This window comes from Pelophylax lessonae, assembly GCF_965119305.1.
Source record: "Pelophylax lessonae genome assembly, chromosome: 3".
In the NCBI taxonomy this organism is placed as follows: Eukaryota; Metazoa; Chordata; class Amphibia; order Anura; family Ranidae; genus Pelophylax; species Pelophylax lessonae.
In genome coordinates this window covers 656,293,532-656,319,963 of record NC_138770.1, presented here as the reverse complement: position 1 = coordinate 656,319,963, position 26,432 = coordinate 656,293,532, and the positions used below count along the sequence as shown (strand labels likewise).

The 26,432-nt window shown below is 46.6% G+C and overlaps 1 protein-coding gene across 6 annotated transcripts in view; it reads right to left on the bottom strand.

The window, feature by feature from the left end:
* EML6 (EMAP like 6) overlaps nucleotides 1-26,432 on the bottom strand; it is a 321,021-nt gene that overhangs the window by 190,110 nt on the left and 104,479 nt on the right. For all 6 annotated transcript variants that reach the window (XM_082249282.1, XM_082249283.1, XM_082249284.1 and 3 more), the window contains exons 5-8: nucleotides 22,212-22,397; nucleotides 17,299-17,434; nucleotides 9,670-9,871; nucleotides 103-240 (exon numbers count right to left, since the gene is read on the bottom strand). In XM_082249282.1, coding sequence (XP_082105408.1) covers nucleotides 103-240; nucleotides 9,670-9,871; nucleotides 17,299-17,434; nucleotides 22,212-22,397 — 662 coding nt within the window. The remainder of the gene's footprint in view (nucleotides 1-102; nucleotides 241-9,669; nucleotides 9,872-17,298; nucleotides 17,435-22,211; nucleotides 22,398-26,432) is intronic.

The following is a 26,432-nucleotide window of genomic DNA, read 5'->3' as shown; positions in this document are numbered from 1 at the left end:
GATGCATCCAGTAAAATGTGCATCCATCTATCAATGAAATAAAAACATATAACAGTTTTTTGCGTATTTCTTTTATATAACCCAGTAATTGGTTTGTCCTACCTGACCCTGAGAACAGTGAATGAGCCATCTTTCATCCCTAGCGCTAACTGAGATCCATCTGGACTGAAGGCTACACTTCGTACTGCTTCCTCCATGTTACAGCGGGCGATCAGTGCATGGTCCGCAAGACTCCACAGTCTAAGGCAAGAACAAGAGGTCATGTGATAATTTTGCTTGGCAGAAAAAAAAAAAAAACTGCGTAACGCCCATTTAAGGACATTAGATATAGGAGACTCCTTTTACTTTAATTATAATGTTTGTTAAAATTTAACATATTAAGTTATATTCCAAGGGAAAATACAATGGTTTTTGTTGTCTTTTGCAAACTTTGTAAGCTGAAGCTTTACATTGGTTAACTATTTTTTTTAAACATTTAATACCTGGTGGATCCATGACGTTCAGTTTGCAAAGCATGCTTGGCTTTCCAACCAGGAGCACCCGGTATAACTGACTAAGCAAGAGTATATTTACTAGGAGACAGTGAGGGGTTGTGTACCTTCATTTAATCACACTGCAAGCTGTATAATCTAAAAATCCTTACTTTTCAGGTCGATTCACAATACAGCTTTAGATGGAGCTTTTCTGAAGCTGGCCAACTGCTGGCTGAAAGTGGTAAACATGAAATATTCATATGTAATATTTCATATTTAAATGATTAAATGTTTGCTAAATCATATTTATTATTTTTTTTAGTACTAAACATAATGGATAAATTAAGAAAATATATAAAAACATTATATGTTTCCTTCAACACACCTTTCTTCTTTCTACATTTTAAGCCTTGCCTTTCAAGCTTAGCCTTGCAGTTAAAATATCCAGGTCAGCTTACAGGACACTTGCTAGCTATTACTTGCTTTAACTTTTCATAAACAGGTTACATTTTTTTATTCAATCTTGATATACTTGAAATTTTGATTTTTTTTTTTTTTTTATAATTATAACAGAAAAAAAACATCACTAGAAACTGAATTAACAGAAACAACATAATAAAGTAGAAGACGGGCTAAAATGAAATGTTCAAAAATGGCAAAAATTGTGTATGGATCATCATGGTATTGGGTAAATTTCATGTATTTTTTTATTCTATTTATTATTTTAAACTGCTCTTTTTGTATTTTTCACTTACTGTATGCAATCTTTGTGTTACCAAGGAAAAATAAGAGATGTAATATATGACAAAGAGTTCACAGAGCACTATGACTTAGCCCAGGGATTTCCACAGTTTCTAAAAAAAGTTTATTGTCCCTCAGACTTTAACCGCTTGCCGACCGCCGCACGAACATATACTGCGGCGGTCAGCCTCTCACAGGCAGAGTGACGTATCGGTACGTCACTAGCCTGGGAGGGTCTGGGGAGCGAGCGCGCGCCGCCGGCACGCTCCCGCGCGGTCACGCACCCCCCGCGCGTGTGATCGGGGGAGAGGGAGAAAGGCAGGCAGCTTGTGTAAACAAGCTGCCTGTCAGTTCTCCCTGTGTAGAGACACTGATCATACGGTTCTACTATGTAGAACCGTTGATCAGTGTAACTACACCTCAAGCCACAGCCAATCACAGTTCGAATCACGCCCCTAGGGACACACACAGCCCCTCCCTCTCAAATAAAGTTAACCCCTTCACTGCCAGTGTATTTTTACAGTAACAGTGCATATATATAGCACTGATTACTGTAGAAATGTCACTGGTAACCCCAAAAGTGTCAAAAATGTCAGTCAAGGGTCCGATCTGTCCGCCGCAATGTCGCAGTACCGCAAAAATAATCGCAGATCGCCGCCATTACTCGTTAAAAAAAAAAACAACAAAAATGACAAAAATCTTTCCCTTTGTTAGTAAACGCGATAACTTTTGCGCAAACCAATCAAAATACGCTTTTTGCGATTTTTTTTACCAAACATATGTAGCATAAAGCAAATTGGCCGAAAATGTTAAAAAAAACGGAATTTTGTAAAATCTTACCTGTAAAATTCCTTTCTCTGAGTCCTCCGACAGTCGCCGCCTCTTCATATTCGTCACATATGGGTATTAGACTTTGCTCCGAAGGAGTAGCTAGGCAACAGAATATGTTAATAAAGCTTTTAACATATCCAACATATCCCACCCTCAAGGGGTGGTCCCCTCAGTCAATACCCTCCTACTTCCTGCAACCATATCTCAGTTTTAGTGGAATAGCAGTAGAGTATACAACCAAACCCCAAAAGAGGGGCGGGGGCGGCGACTGTCGGAGGACTCAGAGAAAGGAATTTTACAGGTAAGATTTTACAAAAATTCCGTTTTCTCTTACGTCCTCCGACAGTCGCCGCCTCTTCATATTCGTCACATATGGGGACGTCCCAAAGCAGTGCAAACATGAGGGGTGGGAAACACATCCGCGCCGAAAGGCAACGCAGTTTCCACATCAAGAAAGGAACCTTACCAAAGGAAGGAAACCAACTGGGCAACAGCAAAAAACAAGTGCTCAACAGGAGCAACAACCCAGGAAAAGGCAAAAACCAGGGGATACAAAACTTATCCCAACAGCCAGGAGTCCCCAACAAGGGACCCTAGGGAACAGCCGCACTAAGAACCTTGCGGCCAAAGGAAGCATGCGCCGATGCCCGAACATCTACTTTGTAGAATTTTGTGAAAGTGTGCACGGTCGACCAAGTCGCCGCCTTACACACCTGGGCTACAGAAGCCCCATGACGACAGGCCCAAGACGTACTCAGAGATCTAGTAGAGTGCGCCTTCACAGGCACAGGGGGAACCTTCCCCTGCAAGGCATAGGCCTGTTCAATGGTCTGTCTGATCCATTTAGCGATGGTAGAGGCCGAAGCCGCCATGCCCTTCCGAGGACCCTCTGGGAGAACAAACAAGGAGTCCGTTTTACGAAAAGACTCAGTCGATCGAAGGTAAACCCTGATCGCCCGAACAACATCCAAAGAGTGCAATCTCACCTCCTGTGGATGTTTAGGCTTCGTGCACAACGAAGGCAAGACAATGTCCTCATTAAGATGGAATTCCGAAACACGTTTCGGAAGAAAGGAAGGATTAGGTCGCAAGACCACCTTATCCAAATGAAAAACCAAGTACGGAGACTTGCAGGACAAAGCCGCCAGTTCCGACACTCTGCAAGCCGAAGTGATCGCCACCAAAAAGGCGACCTTTTTGGATAACATAGACAACGAGATCTCCCTGATCTGTTCAAAAGGAGCACGTTGTAACACAGATAGCACGAGATTCAAGTCCCAAGGGGGCAGAGGATCCCTCATAGGAGGAACCAGATGCCGCACACCCTGAATAAAGGTGCCAACCAAAAGGTTGGATGCCACGGGACGTTGAAACAGAACGGCCAGAGCAGACACCTGACCCTTTATCGTAGCCAGCGCCAAGCGCTGATCAACACCCGCTTGAAGGAAAGACAGCACACGGGACACCGAGTACGTGCGGGGTGAAAACCCCCTGGACTCACACCAGGCAAAATAGGCCTTCCAAGTACGGTAGTAAACGTTCCCAGAGGAAGACTTCCTCGCGTTGATCAAAGTATGAACGACCTCCGGAGAGAGACCCCTCTCCTTCAGGACCTCGGTTTCAACAGCCAGGCCGTCAAAGCCAGCGACTGTAAAGCAGGATGGTATATCGGTCCTTGAGACAGTAGATCGTCTCGAAGAGGCAGACGCCACGGGGCGTCGACCGCCAGATTCACGAGGTCTGCGTACCAGGACCGGCGAGGCCAGTCCGGTGCCACAAGAATCACCGTGTTGCGTTCCGATTGAAACCTGCGAAGGAACCTGGACAGCAACTGGATCGGTGGAAACGCATACATCAGTCTGTACTGATGCCACGGGGCCACTAACGCGTCCGACGCGTCTGCCCGAGGGTCGCGCGTCCGTGCCACGAACCTCCTCACCTTGTTGTTGAGACGTGACGCGAACAGGTCCACATCTGGAAGACCCCACTTCGCGCACAACATCTGGAAGACAGCCGGGTGGAGAGACCATTCCCCCTGATCCAGGGTCTGGCGACTCCGATAGTCCGCCTGCCAGTTCTCCACCCCCGGAATGTGAACCGCCGTTATCGCCGGGACATGAGTCTCGGCCCAAGACAGAATGTCGGCCACTTCCCGAGCCGCTCGGGCACTCCTGGTGCCCCCTTGGTGGTTGATGTAGGCCACCGCCGTGGCATTGTCCGTCTGCACCCGAACCGGGCAGCCCTGCAGCCGGTCCGTCCAGCGACGAAGACAGAGACTTATCGCACGCAATTCCAGAATGTTGATCGGAAGGGAGGACTCCCCCTCCGACCAAGTTCCCTGGGCAGACAGAACGCCCAGAACACCACCCCAGCCCGACAGGCTGGCATCCGTGGTGATTACCGTCCACGAGATAGGACGAAACGACTTGCCCCCGGACACCATCGGGGACTGGAGCCACCACAGAAGGTCTTTTCTGGTGCGATGACTCAACGAGATCTGAAGATCCAGAGATTGAGGTCGCCCGTCCCACTTGGACAGAATCTCCGCTTGGAGACCCCGCGTGTGAAACTGGGCGAAGGGAATCGCCTCGAAGGCCGAGACCATCAATCCCAGACATCTCATGCACGTCCGTAGAGACGATTGCGGAACATCCCGGAGGGACCTGACTTCCTCCTGAAGAGTTCTGAGTTTGTCGTCCGGCAGGAAGACCTTCGCCTGCACCGAGTCCAAAATCATTCCCAGGTAGGAAAGACGAACAGACGGACTCAGTGCCGACTTTGGAAAATTTATCGTCCAACCAAACTCCTGCAGAGTTTGCATCGTGACAGACAGGTCCTGCTCCAGACCCTGGCTGGTCGCAGACCGAACCAGAATGTCGTCCAGATACCCCAGGACAGAAATGCCCTGGGCCCTCAATAATGCCAGAACCGGTGCAAGCACCTTGGTGAAGACCCGCGGAGCCGAGGCGAGGCCAAAAGGCAACGCCACGAACTGGTAGTGATCCTCCGCAATGGCAAATCGAAGGTACCTCTGGTGACCCTCGAAGATGGGGATGTGAAGATACGCATCCTTCAAATCGATGGAGGCCATGAACTCCCCCGGAACCAGGGCAGCCACCACCGACCGCAGGGATTCCATGCGGAACTTGCGAACCCGCACAGAGCAGTTCAGAGCCTTCAAGTCCAGAATCGGACGAACCTTGCCCTCCTTCCTGGGCACGGTGAACAGGTTTGAATAAAACCCCCGAAATCTGTCCCGATGAGGCACCGGAACCACCACTCCCTGAGCCCTCAGGTCCTGCACCGCCAGGTGTAGGTCCCGCAGGCGCTCCGGAGACAGTTGAAGATTTGAAGGAAAAAATCTGCTCTCCGGCTGAGAGAGAAACTCGATCTTGTAACCAGACCGAACGATTTCCTGAACCCATCTGTCCCGCACACGGGCCAACCAGGGCTGAAGAAAACCGAGCAAGCGTCCCCCCACCCCAAAACTGGGTGAGGGCGCCCCTTCAGGCCGAACTGTTATGGGCTGCAGGTCCGGATTGGCCGGACTTCTGCTTACCAGACCAGGGCTTCTTCTGAGAGCCTTGACCTTTGAACGGCTTGCCCTTGTAGTGCGGCCGAAAGGCACGAAAGGACCCCTGAGGGGGCCGAAAATTAGCATGCTTCTTCCCAGAAGCCCCCTTAGCCTTGGGGAAATGGGGCAAGAGAGTGCTCTTACCCCCGGTGATTCCCTTAATCAACACATCCAGGGACTCCCCAAAAAGGCGAGACCCATCATAAGGCAGATTGGCTAAGGTCTTACGCGAAGATTGGTCCACCGACCAACATTTTAACCAAACCAGGCGGCGAGACAACACCGCCACACTGTGCACCCGTGCAGCCAACGGAATCAGGTCCAGGTCCGCATCACACAGATACAAGACACCCTGGTGGATCTGATCCACCATATCCAGGGTCGCCGGCGAGGCCGAGTCGGCCACCAAGACGCGCCTAAGCATCTGCGTCCAACTTGCGATCGCCTGGGCCGCCATGATAGAAGCAAACAGAGCTTTAAGCATAGAACCCGTAACAGAATACGTATGACGGGCCAGAGACTCCAGTCTCCTATCTGTGGCATCACGGAAAATGGGTGAACCCTCTGCAGGAATCGCAGTGGCCTTGTTCAAAACCGCAATCGCATGATCCACTGGTGGAGGCACGCACCACCTTTCATCAGTGGCAGGTGAAAAAGGATAACGCAGCTTGAACCTACTTGGTACCGCAAAAGGTTTGCGCAGATCGCGCCATTGATCCTTAACAGCGCGCTGAAAATCAGCATTGCAGGGGAAAACCTGTGGCGTCCTGCGTTTCCTCTGCGTCCCATAAGCCGCCAAGGCAGCGGGGGGACACACTTCGTCCTGCAAACGTAGCGTTTGCTTAATAGAAGCAATCAACTCATCCATGATTGCAAGCTCTTCAGGCGAGCCAGGGGGAGAATTATCAACCCCCTCAACTTCAGCCTCCACCTCAGACCCCACTAGATCAAGAGAGGAGCGGGACCCCGATAGGGAAGCCCCAGCTAGAACAGCCCCATCACCTTCACCCTCAGAATCAGAGGAGAGCACAACTCTGGGCCTTTTGGTAGATTGAGCAGCCACCAGCATTTGCACCTGAGCAGCAAGGCCAGCCACAATAGTGGCTAAATCCCCCCCTGGGGGGGAAGCAGCGGTCCCCTGGCTTTCCACCAATACTGTAGGAAATTTGCCCTCCTGAGAATCCATTGCCCCTGTAATGCCAGACAACCAAAGGTTAACTGCCCCTTTCAGCAAGCGCGGCAAGCGCAGCCCACCGCGTCACACTAAGCACAATGAGACCCCCACAGGGATATGTAAACTGAACACAGGCAATGGATAGCAAGAAACAGAAGGATAAAACCTGAGGAGACCCTCGCCGCTGCTGCTGCCTCGATCGGTGTTCCTGGGAAGAGGAAGTGATGCTGCTAGGGCGCTCTATGTAAACCTATGGAGGCTACAAGAAAATGGCCGCCATGCATGTAAAACATGCGGCCGGAGCGAGGGCAGGCAAAATGGCGTCTTTTGGCGCCGAAACCGTCGCTCCACAGTGCAGTAATGCACACATGTCTGTATGTAAAAAAACAGAACCGATCGCCGCAGCGATCGCTGTAAGTGCCCAAACATGCCATAAAACATGCCCCACAGCACACAGCTTTCCACACTGATCATGCTGACACTCATAGTGCCACACAACTCCCCCCCCCCCTTGCAGCCCACAGCATGCAGCCGAGAGATAGGGAGACAAACAGTGTGCATAGAGACAGGTTACACAGTCCCAGACTGACACCCCTCCAGACAGACAGGTCCCCACATAAATACACTTACCTCACCACGGTGTGGGGGACCCGCACAGGCGAACAAGCCGCTACACATGAGGCAGGGAGAGTCGCATACAAGACGCTCCGAACGTGGGTTAAGAAACCGCACAGCGTCCAGTGAGGTAGCCACCTCACCAAGCATCCCTGCACCGAACAGGGATGGGTCGTTCACTATGCCAGGAGCGTTACCTGGCTGAACGCTCGATGGCAGACTGGGAAGCCACTGACCCCCGACCTGCGACCAGGGGGATCAGCCCGAGACCCAGTCCGCATGATCCTCTTCGTCCGAAGAACTAACTAACGCTGATAAAACAACAGCTAAGTAAAGGTAGAGAGAAAAACTCAAAACAAAATATTAAAAAGAAGAAAGAGTCTGGGACATAAAGTCCCAGCACAGAGAGAGCCAGCCACTCCTGACAAGCTAGACATTAAAACTGAGATATGGTTGCAGGAAGTAGGAGGGTATTGACTGAGGGGACCACCCCTTGAGGGTGGGATATGTTGGATATGTTAAAAGCTTTATTAACATATTCTGTTGCCTAGCTACTCCTTCGGAGCAAAGTCTAATACCCATATGTGACGAATATGAAGAGGCGGCGACTGTCGGAGGACGTAAGAGAAATTTTGATTTTTACTTTTTTTTTTTTGGGAATTTCATATAAAAAAATTTGAAAAATATTGTTATTTTTGCAAAATTGACGCTCTTTTTTTGTTTATAGCGCGTGATCAAAAAATCGCACAGGTGATCAAATACCACCAAAAGAAAGCTCTGTTTGTGGGAAAAAAAGGACGTCAAATTCGTTTAGGTACAGCGTTGCACGACCGCGCAATTGTCCATTAAAGTCACGCAGTGCCGAATCGCAAAATACCCCCTGGTCTTTTAGCAGCCAAATCCTCCGGGGCTTAAGTGGTTAAGGGGGCTGGGCTGTGGTTCCCCTGGGAGTATAAAATGCCCCAGTGTCAATGGGAGCAATCAATGTCTCTGACTTGGAGGTCAGTGGGATTAAAAAAAAAAAAAGACACAGCACCTCTTGACAGTAGGACTGGGAATAGTGCCCTGTCATTAGTATTGGAGGATTAGTGCCCTATCTTTGGTGTCTTAGGGAGGAATAGCGCCCTATCTTTGGTGTCATTGGGAGGAATAGCACCCCATCACTGATGTCATTGGGAGGAATAGCGCCCTATCTTTGGTGTCATTTGGAGGAATAGCGCCCCATCATTGGTGTCATTGGGAGGAGTAATTCCCTACTGCTGGTGTCAGTGGGAGGAATGGTGAGAGCTGGATAAAGGCAAGCAAAGAGCCGCATTTGGTCCACGGCCGCATTTGGAGACCACTGGCTTAGCCTCACAGACAGCACCACAGCGTAGTTTGCTTTGCAGCTACCTCTGTCTGTTAGAAACAACAGGCTTTTTCCATCACAGCTAAAATGTAATTATACTAATGATGTGAAGAGGACACTAGCTTTGTTTGTTGGCTGGGTAGAAAAATATATTAAATCCAAAGGGGACCTTGCATCTGAAGAGCTAGGTGTATCCTTTAAAGCAGTGGTTGTCAACTTATGAGCTCAAGGGGGGCTCAAATTTGGCCCTTGGCAACACCAAGGGGCTTCACATAATCTTCAATATATGTAATGCTTGAGAGGACTGTTAGAAACTGCAGATCTGATAGAGGAAATGAAGGCCAGGGAGTGTGGACATGCTAGGAATATGCTGCAGAAGACAATATGAAACTGTGAACATGTTACATGAGGCTATTAGAGGTTAATGCTATTACCTCAATCAATGTTACCATTACAGACTGCTGAGGTCCGAGGGCCGCACATCACAAACCACAAGCCCACAGATTGGGCACTAGCGCTTTAAAGCAAGCATCTCTTAAGCTCATAAATGGTAATCATCTGTATTAGCTCTGCATCTGTACAGCAGAATCCCTTGGGAGCCGCTTGTCATCTTAATGTGTCTGCCTGCTTCTCCGGTACTTCAGTCCCTTTTCCATCCTGCAATGTTGTACTCTGTACTTGAGCAACCTACAGCCAGGCCCATGCACTGCCACTATTGCACCGCCAAGTACAAATATCCACTTTCATAAAACGAATTTCTGCATAGGATCCTCGGGGGGCTGCAGTGATGTACAGAGGAAGCAAGCAGGCACTCTGAAAGTTAAAACAAAATGCCACCGGAAGGATTGCTATGCAGGGTTGCTTTTCACCAACATGTGTCCTTTGACTCAATATTTAAAGGTTTTTCACGTACCTTACAGAGCGATCATCGCTACCAGTAACGGCTAAGGGTTTCTTAGGGTGTACGGCAAGGGCCCAGAGCTCCCCTTCACAGTGACCCTGCATGATCAGCATGGGCTTGTCCCGTTCTCTCACCATCACTTCAAAAATTTCACTATCCTGAGTCCCAGCAAGAATTCTATCCCCTTTCCAGCACACACTCCTGATGGACAAGCCTGGGGAAGAGCAAAAAATAGGACAGGAAGACCAGTTAACAAATGACCTACTGCTAAGTACCAATTCTTCACTGACAAGGACAAGTATACATAGCCTAGTCATGCAGGCAGCTGCAAAACAGCCATGAAGAAGGGTAATCTGTGCTTAAGTTAATGATGTAATCAATAATACAAAAAAATATATATATGTATATCTTTTTATGGTCACAGACGTTTCATGACTTACTTTATTCTTTTCAAGAACTATTTAGAACAACAATGGCACACATACAGTATATCAGATGTCCCCACCGCCTCTCTGCAGGAACATCCATTTACCCTCATCTATGTCACAAAGGAACTGCATCATGATCCTTCCACAACGTACTGGAAAAGGGTCAGGGCTCTATGGGAAGGATGAAGTCTATCTCAGACCTCGCCAAAACCAAGATAGGTAGATATGGGTTGCAGGATAGCTTCCAGGGCATTGAAAAATTTAACTTTACCTTGCTTAAAATGTTTTGAAAGCAAACAATACAAGTTGTGGGCACCTTGTAAGTGCCTGCAAGTACCTCTATGTAAGGACCTGGTTTACCTGCTGGTGGCACTGTGGTTCCTAGAACCACAGCAGATGTCTCCCAGCAGCCAGCAGATTCCAGTAATCAGTCACCTGATGCTGGGAGGGTATTTAGTCCCTTCTCTACTATTACCCTTTTACTTCAGAGTTTTGCTCTGCTAGCCAGATACTGCTTGCCGTTTAATCCTGAATCTGATCCCTGCCTCTGCCTTGCACCCTGCTGCCTCATACTTACTCTCCTTGATCCTGATCTCAGTCCTGTGTCCCCCCCCCACCCCTTTGTTGCATCTCCAGTATTACCCTGTTTTTCTGTGTTCCCCATGTTGTATATATTATACATCGCTCCTTAAAAGAAGCTCCTGTACCTTTTTGGGCATCATGAGTTCTGTAGCCTGTGCTGTTGCTTTACTTTTTTTCTACTTACCATGTGCTGCAGCATTACCTTTATTTTCTACTTAGCCTGAGATGTAACTTTACTTTTCTTTTCCACTTAGCATGAGGCGTATCTACTGTATACTTTTCTATTCTATTTAGCCTGTGCTATAGCTTTACTTTTATACTTATCCTAAGCTGTAGCTTACAGTGGGGATCGAAAGTTTGGGCACCACAGGTAAAAATTTGTATTAATGTGCATAAAGAAGCCAAGGAAAGATGGAAAAATCTCCAAAAGGCATCAAATTACAGATTAGACATTCTTATAATATGTCAACAAAAATTAGATTTTATTTCCATCATTGACACTTTCAAAATTACAGAAAACAAAAAAATGGTGTCTGCAAAAATTTGGGCACCCTGCAGAATTTATAGCATGCACTGCCCCCTTTGCAAGGCTTAGACCTACCAGTGTCATGGATTGTTCTCAATCATCGTCTGGGAAGACCAGGTGATGTCAATCTCAAAGGTTTTAAATGCCCAGACTCATCTGACCTTGCCCCAACAATCAGCACCATGGGCTATTCTAAGCGGTTGTCTAGAAAACTGAAACTGAAAATAGTTGACGCTCACAAAGCTGGAGAAGGCTATAAGAAGATAGTAAAGTGTTTTTAGATGTCAATATCCTCTGTTCGGAATGTAATTAAGAAATGGCAGTCATCAGGAACAGTGGAAGTTAAAGCAAGATCTGGAAGACCAAGAAAAATATCAGACAGAACTGCTCGCAGGATTGTGAGAAAAACAATTCAAAACCCACGTTTGACTGCACGATCCCTCCAGAAAGATCTAGCAGACACTGGAGTTGTGGTACACTATTCCAATATAAAGAGATACTTGTACAAATATGGTCTTCATGGAAGTCATCAGAAGAAAACCTCTTCTACATCCTCACCACAAAAATCAGCGTTTGAACTTTGCAAATGAACATATAGACAAGCCTGATGCATTTTGGAAACAAGTTCTGTGACCGATGAGGTTGAAATTGAACTTTTTGTCCAGAATGAGCAAAGGTACGTTTGGAGAAGAAGGGGCACAGAATTTAATGAAAAGAACCTCTGTCCAACTGTTAAGCATGGGGGTGGATCAATCATGCTTTGGGGTTGTTTTGCAGCCAGTTGCACAGGGAACATCTCACGAGTAGAAGGAAAAATAGATTCAACAAAATTTCAGCACATTTTGGATGGTAACTTGATGCCATCTGTGAAAAAGCTGAAGTTAAAGAGAGGATGGTTTCTACAAATGGATAATGATCCTAAACACACCTTGAAAATCCATGGGGGATTACATCAAGAGGTGTAAACTGAAGGTTTTGCCAAGGCCTTCACAATCTCCTGACCTCATCATAATTGAAAATCTATGGATAGACGTTAAAAGAGCAGTGCGTGACAGACAGCCCAGAAATCTCAAAGAACTGGAAGACTTTTGTAAGGAACAATGGGCAAAGATACCTCAAACAAGAATTGAAAGACTCTTGGCTGGCTACAAAAAGCATTTACAAGCTGTGATATTTGCCAAAGGGGGCAGTACAAGATATTAACTCTGCAGGGTGCCCAAACTTTTGCAGACGCCATTTTTTTTGTTTTCTGTTATTTTGAAAGTGTAAATGATGGAAATAAAATCTAACTTTGTTGACATATAATAAAGAATGTCTAATCTGCAATTTGATGCCTTTGGAGATTTTTCCATCTTTCCTTGGCTTCTTTATGCACATTAATACAAGTTTTTACCTGGGGTGCCAAAACTTTCGATCCCCACTGTAAGCTTTACTTTTCTTTTCTATTTGGCCTGTGCTTTGGCTTTACTTTTCTTTTCAATTTATCCTGATCTGTAGTTTTTTTTTTTCTTTTTAGGTTCCATTCACACCTGAACGTATCGTTTTCAGGTGTTTTCTTTGGGAATTTTTTCAGGCGTTTTTTTCAGGCATTTTTCACGCGTTTTTTGCAGGTGTTTAGAGGCAGGCATTGACATCTGACCAAAAACATCTGTAATCTGCCAAAAAAGAAGCTCATGTAGTTTTTTGAGCTTCAGGCGACAAAACGATCATATGTGAACAGGGGCCACTGAAATTAATGGGATTTTGCCTCTTGGGTGTTTAGGAACTTCAGAGATGAGCGTTTTACAAGCTGAAAAAAAGCTAAGGTGTGAACAGGGCCTCATACTTTGCATGATATGTAGCTGTATTTACTTTTCTACTAAAGCCCCGTACACACGTACCGATTGTCGGCCGTAAATATTCGGCCGACGACCGTTCAGCCGATTGTTGGCTTGTTAGTATGATGCTTCCGACAGCGCATTTTCGGCCGAACAGAATCGGTCGTGCAGGCATTAACATTTTTGTTGGCCAACACCAGAACGGCCGATTGTTCGCCAGTCAGTACAGATTTCGGCCGACAGACAGCAGATTAGCAAGACTGGGCATGCTTAGAAAAGAAAAAAGACAAGGAAAGTTAACCATCACATGACATCACTTCTGCAGTCGGCTGTTGTTGGCCGACAAAATTCGTGTGCAGTCTTTTGCAGTTTTCAGCAGACACGACAGCCCTGGACAAAAGACGGCCGATCGTTCGGCCGACGATCAGTACGTGTGTACGGGGCTTTAGTCTGAGAAGTAGCTTTACATGTTTTTCTACTTAGTCTGAGCTGTAACTTTACTTTTCTTTTCCACTTAGGTTGAGTTGTAGCTTTACTTTTCTTTTCTACTTTGCCTCAACCACAGGCAATTATTTCCTCTAAAATACATTGACCATTGTGTGGGTTCAGAATATATCATAGTATAACATTTCTTTACAATTGTGCTTCAAATTTAAAATGGATTTTTAAACTGGAATCCCGAGCTACTGTAACCTTTCTGTTTTACTTAGCCTGAGCTTTACTTTACTTTTTTTTTTTTTTTTACTCTTTCTCAACCACAGGCAATTCTTCCTTTTAAAGTATATTGAACATTTTGTAAGCGTGTTCAGAATATATCACAGTATAAAAATTCTGTACAATTGTGCTTCGACCCCAAACTGGATTTTTTTTTTACTGGAATCCAATTTATTTCTATTCTAGCTGCACAGCTAAGGGGGGTTCATGTGCCTCTTGCTCCGGAAATTTCATTTCAACAAAAGAATATTGAATTTTCCTCGCTGGCTCATTGCTTTACAGGTGCAGCAGCGAATATACGTTATGAATAATAGAAAGTGTGTTTTTTGCAGCATTTTTTTAAGTGAAAGATATTCTATCAAAGATGACATGTGTAAGAAAAACATGAAAAATAGAACATATAACAAAGCTGTGTTTCTTTGCCTCAAGCATGACCACACAAGTACGCTTTAATGTTTTAACGATAGAAGGCGTTTAAATAGATGCTAAACCGGCAGATAGACAATTTGGTGGGTTATTTTTTACCAGCCACCTGCTCTACCACTTAACAGATGGTAACATGCAAGATAATTGCAAGACTGGGCTTGCAAATTACAAACAGTAGGAGAGATTTGTTCATTATTATAAGGAATGAGTTTTTGGCTTTAACCCTTTCAAAGACACAGCTCTGGCTTGAGGTCACAGTGCACACCACACAGTGCTACTGCACAGTATTTACACTCACAGAGCAATTAATTAGCAACACCTGTGCACTTGTCTATTTGGGCAATTATCTATTCAGCCAATCATCTGGCAGAAACCCAATGCATACAATCGTGCAGAGTCAGGTCAGGAGCTTCAGTTAATGGTTACATCAATAGGTAAAAAAATGTGACCTCGATGATTTTACCATGGCATGATTGTTGGTGCCAGCAGGGCCACTGATAAGCCAGTACAACCAGTCCTGTTATACCGGGCCCAGCAACCTCAAAGAAAGTTAGTGCATAATAAACAAAACAAACTGCCTTTTCTGAATTACATCCCCTGCTCCCCTTCTCCTAAAAGCTTAGGGGGTGTATTTTTCCATTTTCTGGGCCCCTCTCTGATGATGTGCTGGTGGGAGTGGAGAGACTATATCTACAGTTTCGGGCGCACGTCTATTCTGCGCCTGTTCTGGTGGCTAGGCTCAAGTCCTGGCCAGCCGCCTGCCTACCTATTTCCTTGCCTTCCCTGGCTGAGTGATCCACCATCACTCAGCACTGCTCCCCACTCTGTAGTGGGGCCCGAGCGGAGAGCGAGACTCGAGAGGCTGTGAGGTGAGCAGCAGCAGCGGCAGGCAGAGGCAGCTCAGCTGACAGCATCCAGGCAATTCTCTCTTTTATGGTTGAATAAAAATTTGCAATGAAAATACAATAAAAGTAACACTAAGAAAAGAAAACTCTTCATAGTGTTCTAGATCAGTGTTTTTCAACTGGGGTGCTGCAAAAAGTCCCCAGGAGTGCCGCAGAAAAATTACTTAAAACCCTGCACAGTCTGATCTGAAAGCATTCCTCTGTTAACTCCTGTGTACATGGAGGAGGTAGAGAGCACAGCCTGCACATACTCCCAGCTCCTCCTCTCTGCTCTTGTCACTACTTCGGTCGGCAATCCATAATGCCGTGTTGGCCAGCCTCCTGCGTCCTGCCAACCAATGACATCATTGGTTGCTAAGGAGAGGTCACGTGACCACACAGCTTTCTGGGTTGCTGACAGAAGTAGTGACAAGAGCAGAGAGAGGGGAAAGAGCCAGGAAGATGTGCGGGCTGTACTCTCCCTCTCCTCTCTGTACACACGCGTTAACACAAAATGCTCTCAGATCAGACTGTACAGGGCTTACTTACCTCTATCTCCTCTCCAGACTGCTCATGTCACGGCAGCAGAAATTGTGGGTGGGGGCGGTAATCAAACAGTGTATATAATCTGAGAGTTCTGTGTCATCACCTGTAAACAGACAGAAGGGAGAGGATGCGTGTGTGTGTGTGTGTGTGTGTATGACGAGGGGGATTGCACAGCCCACACCTCCTATCCCTCTCCTCCTCTCTGCTGCTGTCACTACTCCGGTATACAGACAGTAGAGCAGGCATGTCCAACCTGCGGCCCGGGGGCCACATGTGGCCCAGAACCCCAGGCAATGCGGCCCACTGCCCACAGACAATTTTTTTTTTGCTGGGGAGGAAGGAAGTTGGGTCGGGGGCATGGCCATAGTGGCTTCCAACTAACGGTAGGCAAAGGCTGCCTCAGAGGGGAGGGGGGGGATTGACAAGCATGTGCAGTGTTTCTGACTACCACCATGACCACTTCAAATCACTGAAGTGGTCATGGTGGTTAGAGTGTTCCTTTAATATCTCTCAGAAGAAGTAAACCTCTGTATACTGATTCCATTTAATTTGATCATCCTCTAGTTGTGTTAAATTAGTGGTGCGCCGGTGCGGGAAGGGTGCGGTGGCATTTTATTACTTATATACCTTAACTATAGCATATATTTTATATGAGGCCCAAGAAAATTTCTCTACACTCAATGTGGCCCAGAGAAGCCAAAAGGTTGGACAACCATGCAGTAGAGAGAGGAGCTGTGTGTGTGTGTGTGTGTGTGTGTGTGTGACGAGGGGGATTGCACAGCCCACACCTCCTGGCCCTCTCCTCCTCTCTGCTGCTGTCACTACTCCTGTAAACAGACAGAAGGGAGAGAGCTGTGTGTGTGTGGGTATGGGCGAGGGGGGAGATTTGTGCTAGGAGAGGGGATTTAGGAGGGGGGGTGGGGGGGTTGTGCAAGTAGTGGGAGATTTGTGCAGGGGAGGGAGATTTGTGTTAGATGGGGGATGAGGGGGGAGATTTATGCTAGTAGGGAGGATTTGGGGGGATTTACAACCTACAGACCATTTACAGTAACTCTGGCTTATAAACTACATTTTAGGGCTTGTTCACACCAGGTGCAGTGCAGCATGTGTGAAATTGTGCATTTTTCCACATTGCACGAAAATGTTGCCTTTTGCAGATGCACTCAGGTGCCAATAATTCTTAATAGCAGTCCCACACATCTAGCCAATGCGTGTACGTTTACGCCCACTAAAACACATGGTGCCGCAGTACCATGCATTTTGGTGGGGCACAATTCATAAAAAAAAAAAATCATGGCAGCACCTTTTTTTGCATGTTTCAGGAGCATAGAGCAGCCAATTAAAAAACGCAACACACGGGAATGCACAAAAAAGTATTGACACTCAGATTGCACCTCCTGGTTAAAATGAACCCTCGGATCGATGTGCCCAGTGATTGTGCGCAATTCCAAAGGGTGCCTGGTCTAAAAAAAGGTTTGGAAAAACACTGTTCTTGATGACAGGATATGAGTACAAGTCACAAACACAGACCTGACTTCCTTCATTGCTGTTTCAAGGAAAATGCAATAGAAACTGAATAAACGCAGCAGCTTTTTAACCTACAGTAAAGTCAACACCACACTGAAAACATGCGTACGTGAAATGAATGTATTTGAAACATTAAAGCTGCATTTTGTCGTTGTGAATTGGCCTCTTACATAACAGAGAAAAAAATCTACCTTTATAACCCTGCTCACTCTCTCGGAGATCAATTTTTGTAATTGGCTTGAAGTCATTATCCCACAGGCGGATACATCCATCTCTTCCTCCAGTAGAAAACCCTTCTTCACAGGCGTACATACTAAATATACCAGCCTTAGAGAAAAGAGACAGATCCAAATGTAGTGAATAGCAATTAATGCAATTACATGAAAGGAGAAATAAACACAGTGCACAGCATATACTTGTCAGCAGTGACACACACTATGATTTTTAAATGATAGGATCTCAACCCATGATGAGAAATTTCCATTGTGTCTCCTTAGGAGCATAAAACATACTACAGAGTCTCAGTGAATATTGTAAAATTTAAGCTTAAAGCGTAACTCCACTTTTGTTGAGAAAAAAAACATTCCCCTCTGGGTGATCTCTGTACATTGAAGGGATTTTAACTACTTGCCTTCTGTGCACTTAAACCCCCTTCCCATCCAGACCAATTTTTAGCTTTCAGCGCTCTCACACTTTGACTGACAATTGCGCGGTCATGCTACATTGTACCCATATGAATTTTTTATCATTTTTTTCACACAAATAGAGCTTTCTTTTGGTGGTATGTAATCACCTCTGGCTTTTTTATTTTTTACAAAAAAAAAGAAAAAAGACATAACATTTTGAAAAAAAAAAAGTTTTTCTTATTTTCTGCGAGTACATTTTGAAAATAAATTTTTCTCCTTCACTGATGTGCGCTGATGAGGCGTCACTGATGGGCACTGATAGGCTGCACTGATGGGCACTGATGAGGTGGCACTTATGGGCACTGATTAGGAGGTACTAATATGCCGCACTGATGAGCACTGATAGGCGGCACTGATGAGCACTGATAGGCGGCACTGATGAGCACTGATAGGCGGCACTGCTGGGCACTGATAGGCGGCACTGCTGGGCACTGAGAGGTGGCACTGCTGGGCACTGATAGGCGGCACTGATGGGCACTGGCGGATGGCACTGATGGACACTGACGGGTGGCACTGATGGACACTGACGGGTGGCACTGATGAGCACTGATGGGCGGCACTGATGGGCAGCACCATCAGTGCCCACACTCAGTGCCCATAGTGCTGCCAGTCAGTGCTCATCAGTGCCTAGATGAGCAGGCACTGACTGACAGCACTATGGACACTGATTGTGGGCATTGATGGCGGGCACTGATGGCGGGCACTGTGTGTATGTTTTTTTTTTACCTCTAGTAATCAGGGCACTGGTGATCGGTGCCCTGATTACATTTGTTCTGTGTCCCCGGCGCTGTGCAGCTCTCCCTCCTTCCTCACACTGCAGGCTCCGTGTGAGGAAGGAGCACTGGCGATGAGAGATGATCTCATATGTTTACATATGAGATCATCTCTCATTGGACGGTCCGATCACGTGGTGAATGGCCGCTGTGATTGGCCATTCACCACGATCTGTGATCGGCTGTGTCCAAGGGACACGGCCGACACAGATTTTCCCCGATGCGCGCTCGCGGAGACTGTTTCTGGGAGGCCGTATAAAGACGGCCTCCCGAAAATGTGAGTCCGCGCTGCAGCCGTATATAGGCTGTAGCGCGGATGGGAAGAAGTTAACAAACTTTGTAGCAGATTCCTACCTTTTGTTATTCTGAAGAAATCATTGTTTGTTCCTCTGTGAGTGGGTCTAATGGGAGTGGTATCATAATTATCTATCAGCTGTGGCAGCTGCAGGGCACTAATGAGGAAATCTGCTGGGCCTGCATCCCTTTAGACATGTTCCTATTGGGAGTATCTCACCAAAAAGGACATTTTTGTTGCAGGGGATGCCAAAAATTTGACTTGTATCTTAGGGCAGACTTCAGGGAAAATCAGTGAGCCAATCACACAAGCAGGAAATTATGTTTCTGGGGTGTGGTCAGTATACATTCTGTGTACAGAACACCTCCAGGTAGCCATATTGCATTGCATTTTCAGAAAGTTACAGCGGCTGCAGATTGAAAAGGAAAGGTCATTTTTAATAACATTCAATTACAATATGATTTGTGTCCCAATTGTATATGCCATTTGTTTTTTCTTTATTTGCTATTTTTTTTTTCCCACGCAAAAATGGAGTTACCCTTTAAAATCTTAGTTAGTAAACTCATTGAACACAATGCTTCATGTCTGTATTTGGTAGAAAGGGGGCATTACATTATTAAACATGAATGGTTTATAGTTATTATAGGACTCCCTGACCGATAGAGCTTCCTTTTACATCACTATTCATAAGATCTGAATCACTGAAGAGTTTTATTCACCACCTATATTTAGTGATCTTTGAACAAAATTTCTGCAGAAGGATTACTTACAGTTTATTACACCAACACTTGCCCCTGTTTTGGGTGGGATCAGGCACGTGGGAACTTGAACACACCCCAGCCCAGCTCTACTGTCGGGATCGGGCACGTGGGAACTCGAACACACCCCAGCCCAGCTCTACTGGCGGGATCGGGCACATGGGAACTCAAACACACCCCAGCCCAGCTCTGCTGGCGGGATCGGGCACATGGGAACTCAAACACACCCCAGCCCAGCTCTACTAGCGGGATCGGGCATATGGGAACTCGAACACACCCCAGCCAAGCTCTACTGGCGGGATCGGGCACATGGGAACTCGAGCACACCCCAGCCCAGCTATACTGGCTGGATCGGGCACATGGGAAATCGAACACACCCCAGCCCAGCTCTACTGGCGGGATCGGGCACATGGGAACTCGAACACACCCCAGCCCAGCTCTACTGGCGGGATCGGGCACATAGGAAATCGAACGCACCCCAGCCTAGCTCTACTGGCGGGATCGAGCACATGTGAACTCGAACACACCCCAGCCCAGCTCTACTGGCGGGATCGGCACGTGGGAACTCAAACACACCCCAGCCCAGCTCTACTGGCAGGATCGGGCACATGGGAACTCGAACACACCCCAGCCCAGCTCTACTGGCGGGATCGGGCACATGGGAAATCGAACACACCCCAGCCCAGCTCTACTGGCGGAATCGGGCACATGGGAAATCGAACACACCCCAGCCCAGCTCTACTGGCGGGATCGGGCACATGGGAACTCGAACATACCCCAGCCTAGCTCTACTGGCGGGATCAGACACATGGGAACTCGAACACACCCCAGCCCAGCTCTACTGGCGGGATCGGGCACATGGGAAATCGAACACACCCCAACCCAGCTCTACTGGCGGGATCGGGCACATGGGAAATCGAACGCACCCCAGCCCAGCTCTACTGGCGGGATCGGGCACATGGGAAATCGAACACACCCCAGCCCAGCTCTACTGGCGGGATCGGGCACATGGGAACTCGAACACACCCCAGCCCAGCTCTACTGGCGGGATCGGACACATGGGAACTCAAACACACCCCAGCCCAGCTCTACTGGCGGGATCGGGCACATGGGAAATCGAACACACCCCAGCCCAGCTCTACTGGCGGGATCGGGCACATGGGAAATCGAACACACCCCAGCCCAGCTCTACTGGCGGGATCGGGCACATGGGAACTCGAACACACCCCAGCCCAGCTCTACTGGCGGGATCGGACACATGGGAACTCGAACACACCCCAGCCCAGCTCTACTGGTGGGATCGGGCACATGGGAAATCGAACACACCCCCAGCCCAGCTCTACTGGCGGGATCGGGCACATGGGAAATCGAACACACCCCAGCCCAGCTCTACTGGCGGGATCGGGCACATAGGAACTCAAACACACCCCAGCCCAGCTCTACTGGCGGGATCGGGCCCATAGGAACTCAAACACACCCCAGCCCAGCTCTACTGGCAGGATCAGGCACATGGGAACTCGAACACACCCCAGCCCAGCTCTACTGGCGGGATCGAGCACATGGGAAATCGAACACACCCCAGCCCAGCTGTACTGGCGGGATCGGGCACATGAGAACTCGAACACACCCCAGCCCAGTTGTACTGGCGGGATCGGGCACATGGGAAATCAAACACACCCAAGCCCAGCTCTACTGGCGGGATTGGGCACATGGGAAATCAAACACACCACAGCCCAGCTCTACTGGCGGGATCGGGCACATGGGAAATCGAACACACCTCAGCCCAGCTCTAAATGCGGGATCGGGCACATAGGAACTCAAACACACCCCAGCCCAGCTCTACTGGTGGGATCGGGCACATGGGAAATCGAACACACCCCAGCCCAGCTCTACTGGCGGGATCGGGCACATGGGAACTCGAACACACCCCAGCCCAGCTCTACTGGCGGGATCGGGCACATAGGAAATCGAACACGCCTGAGCCCATCTCTACTAAGGAATAATCCTCTTATTTTCGGGATATGTGATGAAATGAGATGTGTATATTCTCTGCTTTAGGAAAGTTTTACTGTACTACATACAGATTCAGTTGGAGGGCTTTTTGATTGCTTTAGTCCCTTCTCCCCATAATCTATATCCTTATATGGTCTCATTCATGCAGACTTGTAAAGTCACTGAAAGGTCCACTTTAGGGCTTATTCAGATGGGTGATTAAGCCAGTCCTCCATGCAGAGCTGCTGGCAGATGCGTGTACATTCACCTCGGAGCTGCATGCACAGAGCACAGGCTTCATATCCTCCTCCCCCTAAGGCTAGGTTTATATCTATGCATGTACAGTTGATGCACTTTTGAGGCCCATTTTCCGTTGCCTTTTGCGTTTTTTTCATGAGCAATTTTAATGCATTTTGCATTTTTGGGATGTGTTAATGTTGCTAGGAGGAGGTGTCTGTGATAATTCAACAGGAACTGTCAATGGTGTCACTGTAACAGATTTTAACACATCGTGTTGCGTTTTCTATTATATGAAATAATTGAAAATATTGCAAAGCAAAAAAAAAAACAATTCTTAGCATACTTATATTGGATACTTACACTGTGAGCTCCTTGAATGGTGCGGACTAAGGTGAGGCCCTTCCACACATAGATATCTCCATTTAAAGCACCTGAGTAAGTGATGTCTTCTCTTGCACATGCTAAGCACAAGATGGTCTGCAAGTCCCCAGTTTTTCCAAATATTCCCCTTTTGGCTGTTAGTGCATTTCCACATAACGTCCAGAACTGCAAGAGAGATAGCAAAGGTCTTTCTTTATAATACATCTTTATTTGTGGGACAAGTTATTTCTAGATTAATACAAGATTTGATGACCTACAGAGATAGAATAGCCCTGCTGGTAATAGATATACAGTGTGCATTTATATATACAGTGAGGGAAAAACGTATTTGAAAGAAAGAAGAAATGATCAGTCTACAATTTTAATGGTAGGTTTATTTGAACAGTGAGAGACAGAATAACAACAAAAATATCCAGAAAAACGCATTTAAAAAAAAGTTATAAATTGATTTGCATTATAATGAGTGAAATAAGTATTTGATCCCTTATCAATCAGCAAGATTTCAGGCTCCCGGGTGTCTTCCATACAGTTAACAAGCAAAGATTAGGAGCACTCTCCTAATCTCAGCTTGTTACCTGTATAACCGGTTGCCGACCGCCGCCAGCACATATACTGCGGCGGTCAGCCCCCGCCAGGCAGTGACGTATGGGTACGTCACTAGCCTGTAAGCCAATAAGGGACGAGCGCGCCCCCGGAGGCGCGCTCCCACCCCGGCTCGTTCACGGACACCTCCCCGGTCACTCGCGATCGTCCGATGTGAAGGGAGAAAGGCAGGCGGCTAATATAAACAAAGCCGCCTGTCATTCTTCCCTGTGTAACAACACAGATCATAAGGTCCTGCTATGTAGGACCATTGATCTGTGCTGTTACATGTAAAGCCACATCCAATCACAGTTAGAAACATGCCCCTAGGGACACACTTAACCCCTCCTTCCCCAATAAAGTTAAACCCTTCCCTGCCAGTGTAATTTTTATAGTAACAGTGCATATGTATAGCACTGATTACTGTAGTAATGTCACTGGTAACCCCAAAAGTGTCAAAAATGTTAGTCAAGGGTCCGATCTGTCCGCCGCAATGTCGCAGTCCCGCAAAAAAAAAAAAAAAAAAAATCGCAGATCGCCGCCATTACTCGTTAAAAAAAAAAAAAAACAACAAAAATGACAAAAATCTTTCCCTTAGTTAGTAAAAGCAATAACTTTTGCGCAAACCAATCAAAATACGCTTATTGTGATTTTTTTTTACCAAACATAGGTAGCAGAAAACAAATGGGGCAAAAATTTTTAAAAATTTTGATTTTTACACTTTTTTGGGGGAATTTCATATAAAAAAATGTGAAAAATATTGTTATTTTTGCAAAATTGTCGCTCTTTTTTTGATTATAGCGCATGATCAAAAAATCGCACAGGTGATCAAATACCACCAAAAGGAAGCTCTGTGGAAAAAAAAGGACATCAAATTCGTTTAGGTACAGCGTCGCATGACCGCGCAATTGTCCGTTAAAGTCACGCAGTGCCAAATCGCAAAATAGGCCCCGGTCAGGAAGGGGGTAAAATCTTCCGGGGCTTAAGTGGATAAAAGACACATGTCCGCAGATGCAATCAATGAATCTGATTCCAAGCTCTCCACCATGGCCAAGACCAAAGAGCTGTCCAAGAATGTCAAGGACAAGATTGTAGACCTACACAAGGCTGGGATGGGCTACAAGACCATCACCATGCAGCTTGGTGAGAGGGTGACAACAGTTGATGCGATTATTCGCAAACGGAAGAAACACAAAATAACTGTCAATCTCCCTTGCTCTGGGGCTCTATGCAGGATCTCACCTTGTAGAGTTTCCATAACCATGAGAAGAGTGAGGAATCAGCCACATAACTACACAGGAGAATCTGGTCAATACTCTAAGGGCAGCTGGGACCATAGTCACCAAGAAAACAATTGGTAACACACTACGCTGCGAAGGACTGGAATCATGCAGCGACCGCAAGGTCCCCCTGCTCGAGAAAGCACATGTACAGGCCCATCTGAAGTTTGCTAATGAACATCTAAAAGATTCAGAAGAGAACTGGGTGAAAGTGATGTGGTCAGATGCGACCAAAATCAAGCTCTTTGGCATCAACTAAACTCGCCGTGTTTGGAGGAGGATTTCTGCCTATGACACCAAGAACACCACCCCCACCATCAAACATGGAGGTGGAAACATTATGCTTTGAGGATTTTTTTCTGCTAGGGGGACAGGACAACTTCACCGCACCAAAGGGACGATGGACAGGGCCATGTACTGTCAAATCTTAGGTGAGAACCTCCTTTCCTCAGCCAGGGCATTGAAAATGGGTTGTGGATGGTTATTCAAGCATGACAATGACCCAAAACACACAGCCAAGGCAACAAAGGAGAAGCTCAAGAAGAAGCACATTAAGGTCCTAGAGCGGCCTAGCTAGTCTCTAGACCTTAATCCCCTAGAAAATATGTGAAGGGACCTGAAGGTTCAAGTTACCAAATGTCAGCCTCGAAACCTTAATGACTTGGAGAGGATCTGCAAAGAGTGGGACAAAATTCCTCCTGAGATGTGTGCAAACCTGGTGGCCAACTACAAGAAACGTCTAACCTCTGTGATTGCCAACAAGGGTTTTGCCACCAACTACGGAGTCATGTTTTGCGAAGTCATTATTTTACTCATTAAAAAGCAAATTAATTTATAAAACTTTTTGAAATGCATTTTTCTGGATTTTTTTTGTTGTTATTCTGCCACTTACTGTTAAAATAAACCTACCATTAAAATTATAGACTGATCCGCGTCTCAGCGGGCTGCCCTGGAGGCCCCCCTGTCTGCAGACGAGATTGCGGATGCCATTGCCTCTATGGCCTTGGCAAAAGCGTCAGGTTCGGATGGCCTCCCCTTGGATTTCTATGCCTCCTATGCTGAAGTATTAGCGCCCGTCTTGTTGGCGACGTACACGCATGCCTTTGATGTGGAGACCCTACCTGTTTCCATGAGTGAGGCTACGATTATCGTTCTCCCTAAACCTGGGAAGGATCCCCGCCTTCCAGAATCCTACCGTTCGATATCCCTTCTACAAGCTGACATCAAAGTCTTGGCTAAGGTGCTTGCCCGCCGTCTTGCGCACACTATTCTTTCACTCATACACTCCGACCAGACGGGGTTTATGCCTGGAAAGAATACGGCCATGAATACCAGACGGCTTTTTCTTAATATATAAGCACAGCACGAGCACATGGGGGCCAGGGCGGTGGTCGCCTGAGTCCCCAAAAGTATGTAATATTCCAAGGACACAATATCAGAAACAGTTCATTCCATCCTAAATCTTCTTCATAGTGTCATTCTGTGCTCAGTAATTTATAAGTAAAGTGCTAAAGTGCTCCAAAAATATCATGCCATGAGAATGTGGCAGACACCCCTCTCGTACTCCTACTCACAAGAGAGGACAGAACCTCAGCTTTGCGGCATGAGGGTCAAGCACGCTAACATCTGGTAAGGGAGGTATTCCAAGGATCTCCTCTCTCCTCCTGTATCGCCCGACCGGTACCAGAAATAAACAGCTGCCTCTGTGGATATCGCACGTTTCTCACCAGGGTCAATCAAGGGAAAGAAACTCTCATAGTGTTACTCACCTATACTCTGCAAAGCGATTATTATCTTCCCTGTTGTAAGTGTCATTTTAATTTTTCTTATAAATAAATCAAATTACTACACTTTGAGTTTCTCTCTCTTGATTGATCCTGGTGAGAAACGAGCGATACCCACAGCGGCAGCTGTTTATTTCTGGTAATGGTTGGGAGATACAGGAGGAGAGAGGAGATCCTTGGAGTAACCCCTCACCAGATATAAGCGTGTTTGACCCTAATGCCGCAAAGCTGAGGTTCCATTCTCTCTGGTGAGTAGGGGCACGAGAGGGGTGTGTGCCACATTCTCATTGCATGATATTTTTTGGAGCACTTTACTTATAAATTACTGAGCACAGAATGACACTTTAGCACTTTATGTGTGGAATAGTGAGCACAAAGCACTTTTATGAAGAAAGTTATGTAATAAAGCTTTGTTTTTTTTGCAAAGTTTTGGGTTTTTTGGGGGTTTTTTTGGAGCACGCCAGCACTTTACTTATGAATTATTGAGCACAGAATGACACTATGAAGAAGATTTAAAGTATAAGGCAAAACTTTTTTTTTAGTTTTGGATAGAG